The sequence below is a fragment of the Cebus imitator genome, unplaced genomic scaffold (assembly GCF_001604975.1).
Source record: "Cebus imitator isolate Cc_AM_T3 unplaced genomic scaffold, Cebus_imitator-1.0 Scaffold129, whole genome shotgun sequence".
Classification (NCBI taxonomy): domain Eukaryota; kingdom Metazoa; phylum Chordata; class Mammalia; order Primates; family Cebidae; genus Cebus; species Cebus imitator.
The window spans coordinates 6,197,439-6,211,971 of NW_016107444.1; the positions used below are offsets into that span (position 1 = coordinate 6,197,439).

Below are 14,533 nucleotides of genomic sequence, written 5' to 3' on the forward strand. Positions count from 1 at the left end.
AAAGGTCCCCTCGTCCAAATACCACCTCACTGGGTATCAGGTTTCAACGTGTAACTTTGGGAGGGGGGCAAAGACATGGAATTGACAGCAATTGTTAAGAGGTCAGTTTTTCCCAGATTGATCTATAGAGTTAACACGACCCCCACCAAAATTCAAGCAGGCTTTTTAACATAAATTGACAACATGACACTAAAAATTATATGGAAATATGGAGGACCTAGAGAAGCATCTTTTTTTTTTTTTTTTTTTTTTTGAGATGGAGTATTGCTCTGTTGCCAGGCTGGAGGGCAGTGGCGCGATCTCAGCTCACTGCAACCTCCGCCTCCAGGCTCAAGCAATTCTCCTGCCTCAACCTCCAGAGGCAAAAGAGTAAGACTCCACCTCATAAATAAATAAACAAAAAATTAAAAATGAAACAAAAAATTGTGACTGGGCACCGCGGCTCATGCATGTAATTCCAGCACTTTGGAAGGCTGAGCTGGGCAGATCACCTGAGGTCAGGAATTCAAGACCAGCCTGGCGAATCTGACAAAACCCCATCTCTACTAAAAATACAAAACTTAGCCAGGCGTGGTGGCAGGCGCCTGTAATCCTAGCTACTGGGGAGGCTGAGGTGGGAGAATCCCTTGAATCCAGGGGGTGGAGGCTGCAGTGAGCTGAGACCGTGCCACTGCACTCCAGCCAACGGAGGCTGAGGTGGGAGAATTCCTTGAATCCAGGGATTCACAATTGCTAATTTTGTATTTTCCATAGAGATGGAATTTCTCTATGTTGGTCAGGTTAGTCTCGAACTCCCAACCTCAGGAGATCCACTCACCTCGGCCTCCCAAAGTGCTGGGATTACAGGCATAAGCCACCAAGCCTGGCTAGTTTTCTTACTTGTAGAGACGGGGGTCTCACTATGTTTCCCAGGCTGGCTGGTGTCGAACTTCTGGGCTCAAGCAATCCTCCCGCCCTGGCCTCCCAAAGTGTTAGAGTACAGCATGAACCACTATTCCCAGCCAGTTTCTTTGTTTGGTAAATAATTTAAGCTTCCTAGAAATAGCTCCTATAGGCCAGGCATGGTGGCTTACGCCTGTAATCCCAGCACTTTGGGAGGCTGAGGTGGGCAGATCACTTGAGGCTGGCAGATGGAGACCAACCTGGCCAACATGGTGAAACCTCGTCTCCACGAAAAAAAAATACAAAAATTAGCTGGGTGTGGGAGCGTGCCTGCAGTCTCGGTTACTCAGGAGGCTGAGAGAGAATTATCACTTGAACCTGGGGACGTTGCGGTGAGCCAAGATTGCACCACTGCACTCCAGGCTGGGCGACAGATCGAGACTCCATCTCAAAAATACAAAAAATAAAGAAACAGCTACTATGTCTGACTTCATAACTCCTGGATTCCCAGCACAGTACTTAACACAGCGAAGTCAGTCAGTATGTACTGAATAAGAAGTATCTACTTCAAAAAATTGTTTCAAGGATGAATTGAAATAATACAGGTAAAAAACACTATATAATGCCGGATATATATATATATATATAATTTTCAAATTATAGCTATTGTTTCTTACTTGCTAGTCCTCCAAATGCCCAGGATTTTCCTGTTTCTTGGGTTTTGCATCTGCACATTCCTACACCAGGAAGGAAGAACATTGACAGGTTTTTTCTTTTTTTTTTTCCGAGATGGAGTTTCACTCTTGCTGCCCAGGCCGCAGTGCAATGGCGTGATCTTGGCTCACTACGACCTCCCCCTCTCAGATTGAAGCGATTCTCCTGCCTCAGCCTCCCGAGTGGCTGGGATTACAGGCGAGCACCACCACACCCGGCTAATTTTTGTATTTTAGCAGAGATGGGGTTTGACTATGTTGGCCAGGCTGGTCTCAAACTCCTGACCCCAGGTGATCTGCCTGCCTCCGCCTCCCACAGAGCTGACATTACAGGCGTGAGCCACCGCGCCTGGTGAAAATCGACAGTGATTAATCGTTTTATGCTACCATTAGCGCTGCATGCTTTTACCTTGCTGCATGAAAAAAAATCAAATTATATCTTACATGCAACAAAATGAACAGGTTTTTTTTTAAGTTTCGGGATACATGTGCAGAACGTGCGGGTGTATTACACAGGTAAACTACGTGAATGTGTGCCATGGCGGTGCTGTACCTGTCAATCCACGTCCTAGGTGTTAAGCCCTGCGTGCATCAGCTGTTTGTCCTGATGCTCTCCCTCCCTTCTCCCTTCCCCCTGCAACAGATCTTAAATGTACAACTTTATGAATTTTGAGAAATGTAAGAGTAACTATCACTCAAGTCAAGGTATTAGAACTTTATCACGGTATTGTCTTTCCCATATTTGTCTACTGGGTTCTTGAATGTCTTGAGGCAAGCCATGTTCCTGTGTGACAGAAATGCTCCCTCTGTTATGTGTGGCAAATGCTTCTGGGTGTGGATGAAGCATTTTATGCATACCTTGTAGACAGAAGGCCTTGTTAAGTGTCTGGTACATGATTAACATGCAGAATGCTTAAACGGTAATGTGGGGGGCTGGAAGGTTAGCTCCCTTCCCAACCCGCGAAATGGGCCAGATGAGGAGGTGGGTGGTGACCAGCAGAGGAGCAGCAAGGAACCAATCACGCGCACAGTCCAATCTGACGCTGGAAGCTTCCAGAGCGGCCTTCAAAATTCTGGAGATGAACGCAGTGTAGCAAAGAGGTTGTGCCCTCACCCCCATGAAAGGCAAAAAGATGGCTGGGCATGGGCTCACTCCTGTAATCCTAGCACTTGGGAGGCTAAGGCGAAGGTGAGCAGATCACGAAGTCAGGAGTTCAAGACCAGCCTGGCCAGCATGGTGAAACCCCGTCTCTACTAAAAATACAAAAATTAGCCAGGCCTGGTGACAGGCACCTGTAATTGCAGCTACTTGAGAGACTGAGGCAGAGAATCACTTGAACCCGGGAGGTGGAGGTTGCAGTGAGCTGAGATCTCACCATTGCACTCCAGCCTGGATGACAACAGCAAGACTCCATCTCAAATAAGAATAATAATAGATCTAATAAATGAAGGTAAGAACCTCCCACAAACTCATAAACGCTGATGGTGAGAGTGAAAACGGATACACTCATTTTGGAAAAAGCGTTTGGCATTGCAAAAGGTGTCTGAAAAGGCCCATGGTGGCTGGGATGTATGTCAGCTCCAGTTAAACGGGAGGAGAGATTTGCCCGTGTTCTCATAAGGAGACGCTACACAAGATGTTCATCACAGGATTGTCTGCAACAGCAACAAACTGGAAACAATGAAACTGTCCATGAAGGAGGATTGAGAAACTGTGTCTTCCTGCAATGGAGCGTATGTGCAGGTTGAAGTGAACTCTATCTGGTTTCAGAGAGGATGGATCTCAGCATGCCAAATTAAAAGTCCATTTGCATAACAGAACCCTTAAAAAGAGTATCATATATTTATAGTCATACGCAACTGGTTTTTAAATGAGAAGGACTCAGTGTGCAGGCAGAAAGTAGCATTATTTTTATTTTATTTTATTATTTTATTTTTATTTATCATTTTTTTTTTTGAGATGGAGTTTCGCTCTTGTTGCCCAGGCTGGAATGCAATGGGGCGATCTCAGCTCACCACAACCTCCGCCTCCTGGGTTCAGGCAATTCTCCTGCCTCAGCCTCCTGAGTAGCTGGGACTACAGGCATGCACCACCATGCCCAGCTAATGTTCTGTATTTTTAGTAGAGACGGGGTTTCACCATGTTGACCAGGATGGTCTCGATCTCTTGACCTCGTGATCCACCCGCCTCGGCCTCCCAAAGTGCTGGGATTACAGGCGTGAGCCACCGCGCCCAGCTATTTTTTATTTTTTGAGACAAGGTCTCACTCTGTTGCCCAGGCTGGAGTGCAGTGGCACAATCTCAGCTCACTGCAACCTCCGCCTCCCAGACTCAAACGATTCTCCTGCCTCAGCCTCCTGAGTAGATGGGATTTCAGGCATGTACCACCTCACCCAGCTATTTTTTGTATTTTTGGTAGAGATGAGGTTTCATCATGTTGGCCAGACTGGTCTCGAACTCCTGAGCCCAAGTGATCCACCCGCCTCGGCCTCTCAAAGTGCTGGGATCACAGGGCAGGCCTGAGCCACCGCGCCCGGCCAGCATTGTTTTTGTTCACACCAGTGTTCTTTATTTTCTATGATAAATTTCCCTGTTTGGACTTCATATATCTTGGATAGGTCCCATAGCTTTTCCTGGAACTCATAGTTATCAATAAAAAACTGGTCTTATTGTGTGGGTTTTAAAGTTCAGTGCAACAAGGTGTCATTGGTCTTTTTAAACTATTTTTTTTTAAAGCCTTTGATTGTTTTTTAAATACCAGTTGCTCGAGGGTCTGGGAAATGTGAGGGCTGGAGCAGTCTGCACTGTTTTCTCCCTCTGAACTATATATTTTTTTTCCTTTATCCTCTAGTAAGCCTGCATGAACTTTATTATTTATTAAGATGGGGCGGGGGGTGGGTGGGGGAGTGGAGGGAAGGGAGAGGCCGATGAACTTTGTTTTTAAACTTTTTTTTCTTCCTTCCTCCCTCCCTTTCTTCCTTCTTCCTTTCTTCTTCTTCTTCTTTTTTTTTTTTTTTTTTGAAGATGGGGTTTCACCACGTTGGCCAGGCTGGTCTTGAACTCCCGACCTCAGGTGATCCACCCGCCTCGGCCTCCCAGAGTGCTGGGATTACAGGCATGAGCCACGATATCTACTCACCACAGCCTCCACCTCCCGGGTTCAAGCAATTCTCCTGCCTCAGCCTCCTGAGTAGCTGAGACCACAGGGGCCCGCCACCACGCCTGGCTAATTTTTGTATTTTTAGTAGAGACATGGTTTCACCATGTTGGTCAGGCTGGTCTCAAACTCCTGAGCTCAGGGATTACAGGCATGGCCACCGTGCGTGGCTCAAATTTTTTGTTTCTTTCTTTTTTAACAAAAAGGCATGGGTTTGTTATTTCCGCATCTGACTCTTACTCCTTTACTGACTTCGCTGCCTCTGCCGCATCGGAGATGTGGAAGAGGAGAGGAAAGGTCTTGCTTAACCACTGCGGTTGTCACCGGCTGTGTGGGCTCTCTCTGGTGCAGCAGATGGCCCAGTGCCAGTGTCCTGTGCAGGAGGGCCTTCGAGGCCTCTGGAAATCCTCCCTGTGGGGGATCTTTGCCCACAGGCCCTGGTGCCGTCGATGCACCTCCTAAGTCCTGGGATCTGCCAGCCCTCCTGCTTCTGGGCCTCCAGGACCAGGCGCCACTGCACACAGGCACGTCTGACCCCCTTTGCCCCGGTCCGCGCCTGCCTCCCCGTGGCCGAGGCCGCGCTCTGCCGTCCAGCTTCAGGTGTGAGCTGCGTACCGGTCCCAAATCCAGGGAACATGGGTGAAGCTCGAAAACTGTGTCTTTCTACCGAATTTACTTTAGCTCTCTCATATCCCACCCACCTACCATCTTTCTACCTGGATCTATGTACAGAGAGATATCCAGAATGATGTTTGCTTAATGGCGATGCCAGTTACTTCAAGTTAAAAAGATGTTTTTCCCATTAATTTTGCTTTTTACCAATACGATACTTATGCATAGTTTTAAAAACTCAAACAGTACTTCAAGGTCTATAATAAAGAACAGCTCTGACTTTCCCCAGTCCTCAGAAGCCAGGGTTTTCAATTATTTTGGCAGTTTCTTTTGGTATTTACTTCTTTATTTCTAAATAACAGACTTAAAATGTTTCCAGTTTTACATATTATCTGTTGACTTTCTGCAACGTTCTGCTACAGAAATGTGGCTTTAGCTTTTGTTTTTTAGATGGAGTTTCGCTCTTGTCGCCCAGGCTGGAGTGCAGTGGTGCAATCTCGGCTCACTGCAATCTCTGCTCCTGGGTTCAAATGACTCTCCTGCCTCAGCCTCCTGAGTAGCTGGGACTACAGCCGCCCGCCACCACACCTGGCTAATTTTCATATTTTTAGTAGTGATGGGGTTTCACCATGTTGGCCAGGCTGGTCTTGAACTCCTGACCTCAGGTGATCCACCTGCCTTGGCCTCCCAAAGTGCTGGGATTACAGGCATGCGCCACCCCACCCGGCCTAAATGTATTATTTTATCATGGTTTCCTCCGCATCCCAGGAACACAGAGGTGCTGTTGGTGAGGCCGTTGAAGCTGTACTTATCTCCTAGGTGCCCTGCGCTCCCCCCAGAGTGTTCCTCTGGGCCTAACCACCCAGTCACCTTCCTTGGGTCTGCTGACAGTGAGGTGTCTGGCACAACCACAGCGAATGTTCCAGGAACGTGCCATTTTTCTATGGACAAGCCCGTCTCTGCAGACGTTACAGACTGGCATCCTTGCTGAGGGCGACGGGTATCGCCACTTCACCTGCTTCCCTGATTTCTGACATACTGATTGCCTTGTCTTCTAGACATGGAATTTCCTTGAATTTTAACCCATAGACCTGTCTTCACTGTGGCTTTGTGTGTCTTTTGGCTTTTTGGCCCTTCTAGCCCCAATTTCTCAGTCTGCTGTTGTGATGAATTGTCCCCTAAGGGCTGCTGTGACTTGCAGAACACTTACACCTACAGGGAACTAGGGAGCAATGCTAAGTTCTTGAGTAAGGGAGTGACATGATGAAATTGATGTTTTAGGAAGATTAACAGGGAGGTACAGGGGCTGAAGTGGGCAAGGTCTTCTACACAATGTTTGCTGTAATAACACCATTCAAGGGTGTGAATATCACAGTGCTATCTTGGCTAATTCTTACATCTCCCAGCGAGGGGATCATGTCTTCGACGCAGAGGCTGGCTAAGGGAAGGATTTGATCCAGCTCACATGCAAGCCAATTCATGGGTAGGTGTCTGGCATCCCAAACGTGCTTGATTACTGCTGGAAAAATGAACATGGAGAAGCTAGGACATGGACACAGGTTCCTTCACTCATTCGTTCTTTTCTTTCTTTCTTAGCTAGGACTTGGACATAGGTTTGTTCGTTCTTTCTTTTCTTTCTCTCTTTCTTTCTTTTTTGATGCAGTTATGTTCTTCTTGCCCAGGCTGGAGTGCAGTGGTGTGATCTCGGCTCATCGCAACCTTTGTCTTCTGGGTTCAAGCAATTCTCCTGCCTCAGCCTCCTAAGTAGCTTGGATTACAGGTGACCGCCACCACACCCAGCTGGTTTTTTGTATTTTTAGTAGAGACGGGGTTTCACCATGTTGGCCAGGCTGGTCTCGAACTCCTGACCTTAGGTGATCCACCTGCCTCAGTCTCCCAAAATGCTGGGATTACAGGTGTGAGCCACTGCGCCTGGCTGACACAGGTTCTTTAGAAGTGGAATAAAGTGGTAGCCAAGAGGAAGTGAGTCGGGAGAGGAGGCGGGAGGGTGGAGGCATATTAGGTGCTGAAGGAGATGGGTAAAGGAGGCTGCCAAGAACCCGAGCCTGCTTTCTGGACCAATGAGAGAGCGAGGGGAGTAGGGAAGAACTGGAATTGAGATTTTGGGTTCTGTTGCTACCTCCTAAGGTGGAACAAAAGTCCAGTGTCAATTCAACAACAGTGTTCAGGCGGGCAGCCAGATGCAGGAGCCCTGTACCTGCGGGCCTCATTCGCTGAGATGTGGGAGGGGAGTTGGGGAGTGGCAGTGGGTGGAAATGATCTTACCAAGCTAGAGAGGGTAGCCAAAAAAGTAGCAGGTATGGGCTTGCCTGGGAGGCTCACTAATGCAGCAGGAGGAGGAACACTCAGAGACTGTGCAGTGTCTGCGCTGCAATGCAGAGATCTGAGCAAAGGCGAGGGCAGAAGAAAGGTGCAGAAGTGAAAAACGCCTCACATTTAAAGGCAAGCCGTGACTGCTACACTTTCTACACCTAGTACCATGGTTCCGGGGGAAGCCAGATTTCAGGGTGTTAAAGGAGGAGTAAGTGAAGAATCAAAGGAGCCCATCCTTCATGTGGTGAGCCTTGGCTCCTCCACTAGAAGTTCATTTATTGATTGATTTATTTTTGAGACAGAGTCTTGCTGTGTTCCCCAGGGCTGGAGTGCAGTGGTGTGATGATACCGCACTGCAGCCTCGAACTGCTGGCTTCAAGCAATCGTCCCGCGTTCCAAAGTACTGGGATTGTAGGTGTGAACCACCGTGCCTAGCCTCTTTTTTTTTGTTTTTTGTTTTATAGAGACGGGGTTTCACCAGGTTGGTCAGGCTGGTCTTGAACTCCTGACTTCAGGTGATCTGCCCACCTCAGCCTCCCAAAGTGCTGGATTACAGGTGTGAGCCACCGTGCCCGGCCAGCCTCTTTTTAAAAAATTAATTTTTTTGGCCAGGCACGGTGGCTCACGCCTGTAATCCCAGCACTTTGAAAGGCCGAGGTAGGAGGATCACTTGAGCTTAGGAGTTTGAGACCAGCTTGGCCAACATAGTAAAACCCTATCTCTACTAAAATACAAAAATGATCTGGGTATGGTGACCAGCACCTGTAATCCCAGCTGCTCGGGAGGCTGAGGCAGGAGAGTCGCTTGAACCCAGGAGGCAGAGGTTGCAGTGAGCCGGGATCACGCCACTGCACTTCAGCCTGGCGGCAGAGCGAGACTCCGTCCAGGACCCCATGATGCTCTGTCACCCAGGCTGGAGTGCAGTTCACCGCAGCCTTGAACTCCCACGCTCAACTGATCCTGCTGCTTCTGCCCCACAAGTGCTGGGATTCCAGGCGTGAGCTGCCGTGCCGCGCTAGAGGTTTCTTGCTTGTGTGTATGAGGCCCCGTCTGGTGTGAGCGTGCCTGACAGCCTGAACACGCACAGACCAGGGGTAACTCGACTCACGGGCTCATTTGTTGGTTATCAGCCACAACGCCAGGTGTCCGCCAGGGGGCACCGGGGCCCAGGACGCTCGGCTCAGAACAGCCCCTGATGACCTCAGGGTTTGTCATCTCGTGGCTGTCTGGCTCTTGCTAGGTGGGCAGAGGGGGCCGGTGTGTGGGAGCAGCTGGCAGTGCCTCCTCCCAATGGCCTAGTAAGGTTCTGAAAACCGACTTGCTCGGGGGCATGTGAGCACAGCCCCCTTGGCAGCGCCAGCACCTGGGACTTGGCAATAGGGTGAAAGCACATTCTGTTCCCGGTCCTGGGAGCGTGTGGCCGGGGTCAGCAGACACGCACCACGCCTACGAATCCCTTCAGAAAACCCTCGCTTCACCTCCGCTAAAAGGCAAATGAGCTCTTCCTGACTCAGAAACGGTGTGTTCTGTCAGGTCAGATGGTCCTGATCCCACCCCTCACTTCCCTGCCCCATTCTAGGCCCTGGGGGTGCCCTTGGGAGCAAAGCCGCCTCCTCCTTCCCCCTGTGGAGTTTGCATTGCAGCCAAGCACCTCCACTTCAGGTAGCAGGTCGGACTCAGCCAGGGAGCTTTTAAAAACGAAGACAGTGGCTCACGCCTGTAATCCCAGCACTTTGTGAGGCTGAGGCAGGTGGATCATCTGAGGTCAGGAGTTCAAGACCAGCCTGGCCGACATGGTGAAACCCCATCTCTATTCAAAATACAAAAATTAGCCAGCTGTGGTGGTTCACGCCTGTAATACCAACTGCTTGGGAGGCTGAGGCAGGAGAAGCGCTTGAACCTGGGAACTGGAGGTGGCAGTGAGTGAGCCAAGATTGCACCATTGCACTCCAGCCTGGGCGACAGGGTAAGACTCCGTCTCAAAAAAAATAGAAAAAGCTGCCAAGGCTGGCTGGGCAGCTCACGCCCATAATCCCAGCACGTTGAGAAGGCTGAGGCAGGAGAATAGCTTGAGCCCAAAAGTTCGAGACCAGCCCGGGCAACATCTTGAGACCCTGTCTCTACAAAAATAAAAATAAACAAAAGCAAAACAATAAAATGAAGATGCCAAGCCTCATCCAAAAGATTCCAATGTCAAGGCTCTACGGTGTGGCCTGGACGGCAGCATTTCTACAGCTTCCTGCGTGGCTCCTGTGTGTGGTGCGCTGAGACTTCCGGCACCTGTAGTCCCTGGGAAGCTTGATGGAAATGCTGGATCTCAGCATCCCCCCCCAGTTTGCTGAATCAGAATGTACAGTTCACCAAGAAGCTCAGGTCATTCTGCCGCACGCCGAGGTTCCGGAAGCCCGAGGCTGGTCGTGTATTGTTCTTAGCCCAAGCTGGTCTCCCCGGCCTGAATCTTAGCTAGTTTGACCTTCTCAAGCCGTAGCACTGGCTCTCAGAATTCTTGACTGTGACCTGCAGAAAGAAATGGACTTTAAGATGGAGAGCACTCCTGTGTGGATACGATGACGACACCAAAACGCCGCAGAAGCAACGCCTTTACTACCTGTGCCGCACTCTCATTCATGGGACAGGTGTCTGTGCCACCTGCTTTGTGCCCAGCGTTGTTCTAGCTGCCTGTGTCTAGAACAAAACCCCTGCTGTGGTGGAGTGTATATTCTGGCAGGAGGGCAAGGGGGTCAGAAAGTTAAAAATAAACCATGTATATAAAGGGCATGCTAAAAGATGTATAATAAAACCTCTTTAAAAATTATATTTTGAGGGCCAGGCGTGGTGGCTCAAGCCTGTAATCCCAGCACTTTGGGAGGACGAGGCGGGTGGATCACGAGGTTAAGAGATCGAGACCATCCTGGTCAACACGGTGAAACCCCGTCTCTACTAAAAATACAAAAAATTAGCTGGGCATGGTGGCGCGTGCCTGTAATCCCAGCTACTCGGGAGGCTGAGGCAGGAGAATTGCCTGAACCCAGGAGGCGGAGGTTGCGATGAGCCAAGATCGCGCCATTGCACTCCAGCCTGGGTAACAAGAGCGAAACTCCGTCCCAAAAAAAAAAAAAAAAAAATTATATTTCGAGGGTGGGGTTCTGGGGTGCTGGTTATTTTCTGTTTCTTGATCTGGGTGCTGGGTATATTAACTGCAAGAATGCAAGGGTTTTGCGCTTCTCTGGAGGTACGCTGCACTTCAATAAAAAGTTCAAAAATTACATTCTGACATTTCCTTCTTTCCCTCCCTCCCTTCCTCCCTCCTTCCTTCCCTTTTTTCAGAGTCTTGCTCTGTCACCCAGGCTGGGGTGCAATGGCATGATCTCAGCTCCCTGCAACCTCCACCTCCTGGGTTCAAGCGATCCTCCTGCCTCAGCCTCCCGAGTAGCTGGGGTTACAGGCGCATGCCACCACACCCGGCTAATTTTTGTATTTTTAGTAGAGACAGGGTTTCATCATGTTGGCCAGGCTGCTCTCGAACTCCTGATCTTAGGTGATCCACCTGACTCAGCCCCCCTAAGTGCTGGGATCACAGCCATGAGGCACTGCTCCCAGCCAAACATTCTCACATTTTTTATTCTATTATTGTCCTCTTTCATTAAAAAAGAAATCATTCAGATCCACTGTATTCAGTTTACCTCCCACTAAAAAGTTGCAATAGTAGTTTTCTTTTTTTTTTTTTTGAGACGGAGTTTCACTCTTGTTACCCAGGCTGGAGTGCAATGGCCCGATCTCGGCTCACCTCAACCTCCACCTCCTGGGTTCAGGCAATTCTCCTGCCTCAGCCTCCTGAGTAGCTGGGATTACAGGCACGCACCACCATGCCCAGCTAATTTTTTGTAGTTTTAGTAGAGACGGGGTTTCACCATGTTGACCAGGATGGTCTCGATCTCTTGACCTCGTGATCCACCCGCCTCGTCCTCCCAAAGTGCTGGGATTACAGGCTTGAGCCACTGCGCCCGGCCTTGTATTTTTTTTTCTTAATATTTTTTGGCCACAATACCAGCTAGACAGGAGCAGTGGCCAGAAGAAGCCAGGAGTTTAAAACCAGCCTGGCCAACATGGTGAAACCCCATCTCTAGCAAAAATACAAAAATTAGCTGGGCACGGCAGCAGGTGCCTGTAATCCAAGCAATTCGGGAGGCGGAGGCAGGAGAATTGCTTGAACCTGGGAGGCAGAGGTTGTAGTGAGCCGAGATCGTGCCAATGCACTGCAGCCTGGGCAACAGAGTGAAACTCTGTCTCAAAAAAACAAATGCGTAAATAATCATCATAGCTGAAAAAACGAACTAGGAGGAAAACACCTTCACCCCAATCCCTCAGCCGCACCTAGTACTCATGGCTTAGCGGCGGCCGCAGGTGTGAGCCGGGCTGCGGGCTCCCCAGCAGTGGCCTTCCTAGCCCTCTTGCTTACCCCACAGTGCAACTGGCTCACGGCAGAGATTCTTCAGGGCAAAGCCTCCCCCTGGCAGCCTGGCCCACCTCCGCTCCCAGCGAGACCCGACAAGCCCTTCTCCTTGCCGGGCCACTCTGCTGTGGGCAGTGCTCCTCCAGTTCCAGAGGCAGGACGAGCTGGCTCAGGCACGTTAGTGAGAGGGCTGGGGTTATCCCTGTGGCCTCCTCCCAATCTCCTGAGACTTCTGTGTTTCGTCTGGGGCTCATTCCTCACGTCAGCTCCCTGGTGGCAGAGCTGTCTCCCTTGGTGTCTCTCTGGCCACAATGATCAGTGTCACAGACACATCCCAGCATAGCCCCAGCACTCCACCCCATGGCGGGGACGGTCCAGGATGGGTGAGGAACAGCGTGGGATGGGGGAAGGAAGCAGGAGACCTCGCTCTTTCCTTTGAGCCTAAAGCTCCAGATGACCCTACACTAGAGGTGCATATGGGGGACAGCTCTGGTTGTCTGAGGGAAACTAGGAAGATGGGGGCTGGGGAAATGGGGGGCTGGGCTGCTCTAGGAGCAGGACCAACCAAGGTAGAGGTGCTTTGCCCCCTAGCTTTGTTTGACCTGGAGCTTGATTTACTGGTGGGGAAGCGTGCTCTAAATCAGTTGTTTGCATCTATTGACCAGTGAAATCTGGTTAGTCCTGATGCTTTCTGAAGCAGGACTCCTGGATTTGGCATTGCTTTATTGTGCCTCAGAATTTTTTATTTTATTTTATTTTACTTTAGACGGAGTCTTGCTCAGCCGCTCAGGCTGGAGTGCAGTGGTGTGATCTCGGCTCACTGAAACCACCGTCTTTGGGGTTCAAGTGATTCTCCCATCTCAGCCTCCCGAGTAGCTGGGGTCACAGACATCCGCCATCAGGCCCTGCTAATTTTTGTATTTCAGTAGAGATGGGGGTTTCACCATGTTGGCCAGGCTGGTCTTGAACTCCTGACCTCAGGTGATCCACCCACTTTGGCCTCCCAAAGTGCTGGGATAACAGGGGTGAACCACTGCACCCAGCGTGGGATGTTTTATTTTTGAGACAAGGTCTGGCTCTATCGCCCAGGCTGGAGTGCAGTGGCGCAGTCTCTACTCATTGCAACCTCCGCCTCCTGGGCTCAAGCAATCCTCCTGCCTCAGCCTCCTGAGTAGCTGGGATTACAGGCACGTGCCACCATGCCCCACTAATTTTTGTGTTTTCTGTAGAGACAGGTTTCGCCATGCTGCCCAGGCTGGCCTTGAACTCGTGAGCTCAAGCGATTTGCCCGCCTCAGCCTCCCAAAGTGCTGGCATTACAGGCGTGAGCCACTGCACCTGGCCTGTGCTTTTGACTTTAGAGTCGGAAAACTGGATTTGAATCTTGGCTTCACTACTACCAGCTGTGTGGCGCTGAACAAGTCACGTATACCACGGAGAACCTCAGTTCTGTCACGTGAGAAGGGATGGTGCGTGTCTCCTCGGCCGTTGTGGGGTTGGATGAGGAGAGGTGCTAAGTGCAGGGCCTTGCGCCGTCCGACTCCGTGAGCCTCCGCAACTGGCATGGCAGGGGCAGTGTCGGGGCCTGGGAGAACACTTCAGGTTCCTTCTCCCGAATCTGCAGTCTTCCCCACTTTGTGTCCTGAAGCCAGGCAACAGCGGGGTGGTCCTGGCCGAGGCCTCACGGCTCCCTGGGGAAGGGCGGCCATTACTTGCAGAGTTAGATGATTCAGTAGAAAACTGCCCTGCCCACCTCACAGGCAAGGCGCCGCCACCCAGATCCACCCAGACTGGGCCCCACGTAGGTATCCAGAAGCCTCCCCCTTCCCACTGCCCCACTGCCCCCCGGGGCTCATTCTGGACAATGCAAGGGCAGAAGAGCCAGCCCTACGCCGTTCCTCGAGGTCTGACCTTCCCTTCTGCCGAGAGTTGTTTTACTCTCACGCCCCCTTGCTACATGAGGGACAGTGACAAGGGCAGAGTGGCCCTGACCTCTTGGGTTCCAAGTGCTGGCCGCACACCGCTGCCGCTGTGGGCTGGGCCTGCGCCTGGGGCTGTTTCTGCCCAAGTCCTCACCGGGAATCATCAGGCCTGAGACGAACCCTCCCTCCGTCGGGAGCCCTCCGCCGGCCCCGGGCAAGAGAGGTGACGCTCTGGGTTTCTGGGCCTTTGGGTTGCCACGGAGAGATTAGTCTAGAACCCTGCCCTCACTGGAGTGACCCCAGAAGCCCTCCAATCCAGCCACCTCGCTTCGCAGCGAAGCGCCTGAGACCAGGTGGCAGTGGCTTTACCTCCCACGGGGACCGGCGGCTGCTCAGAACCGGGCGCTCTGGTCCGGCGCCCCTCCGCTGCGCCCCGGACTCGGTGGGACTTCTCAACTCC

At 50.9% G+C, this 14,533-nt stretch overlaps 1 protein-coding gene across 1 annotated transcript in view; it reads left to right on the forward strand.

Annotated features, from left to right (window-relative positions):
* The first annotated feature begins 14,015 nt into the window (after positions 1 to 14,015).
* The window catches only part of LOC119473025 (collagen alpha-1(III) chain-like), a 21,919-nt gene continuing 21,401 nt past the window's right edge, over positions 14,016 to 14,533 (forward strand). The window contains exons 1-3 of the mRNA XM_037742825.1: positions 14,016 to 14,055; positions 14,159 to 14,296; positions 14,409 to 14,483. Coding sequence (XP_037598753.1) covers positions 14,016 to 14,055; positions 14,159 to 14,296; positions 14,409 to 14,483 — 253 coding nt within the window. The remainder of the gene's footprint in view (positions 14,056 to 14,158; positions 14,297 to 14,408; positions 14,484 to 14,533) is intronic.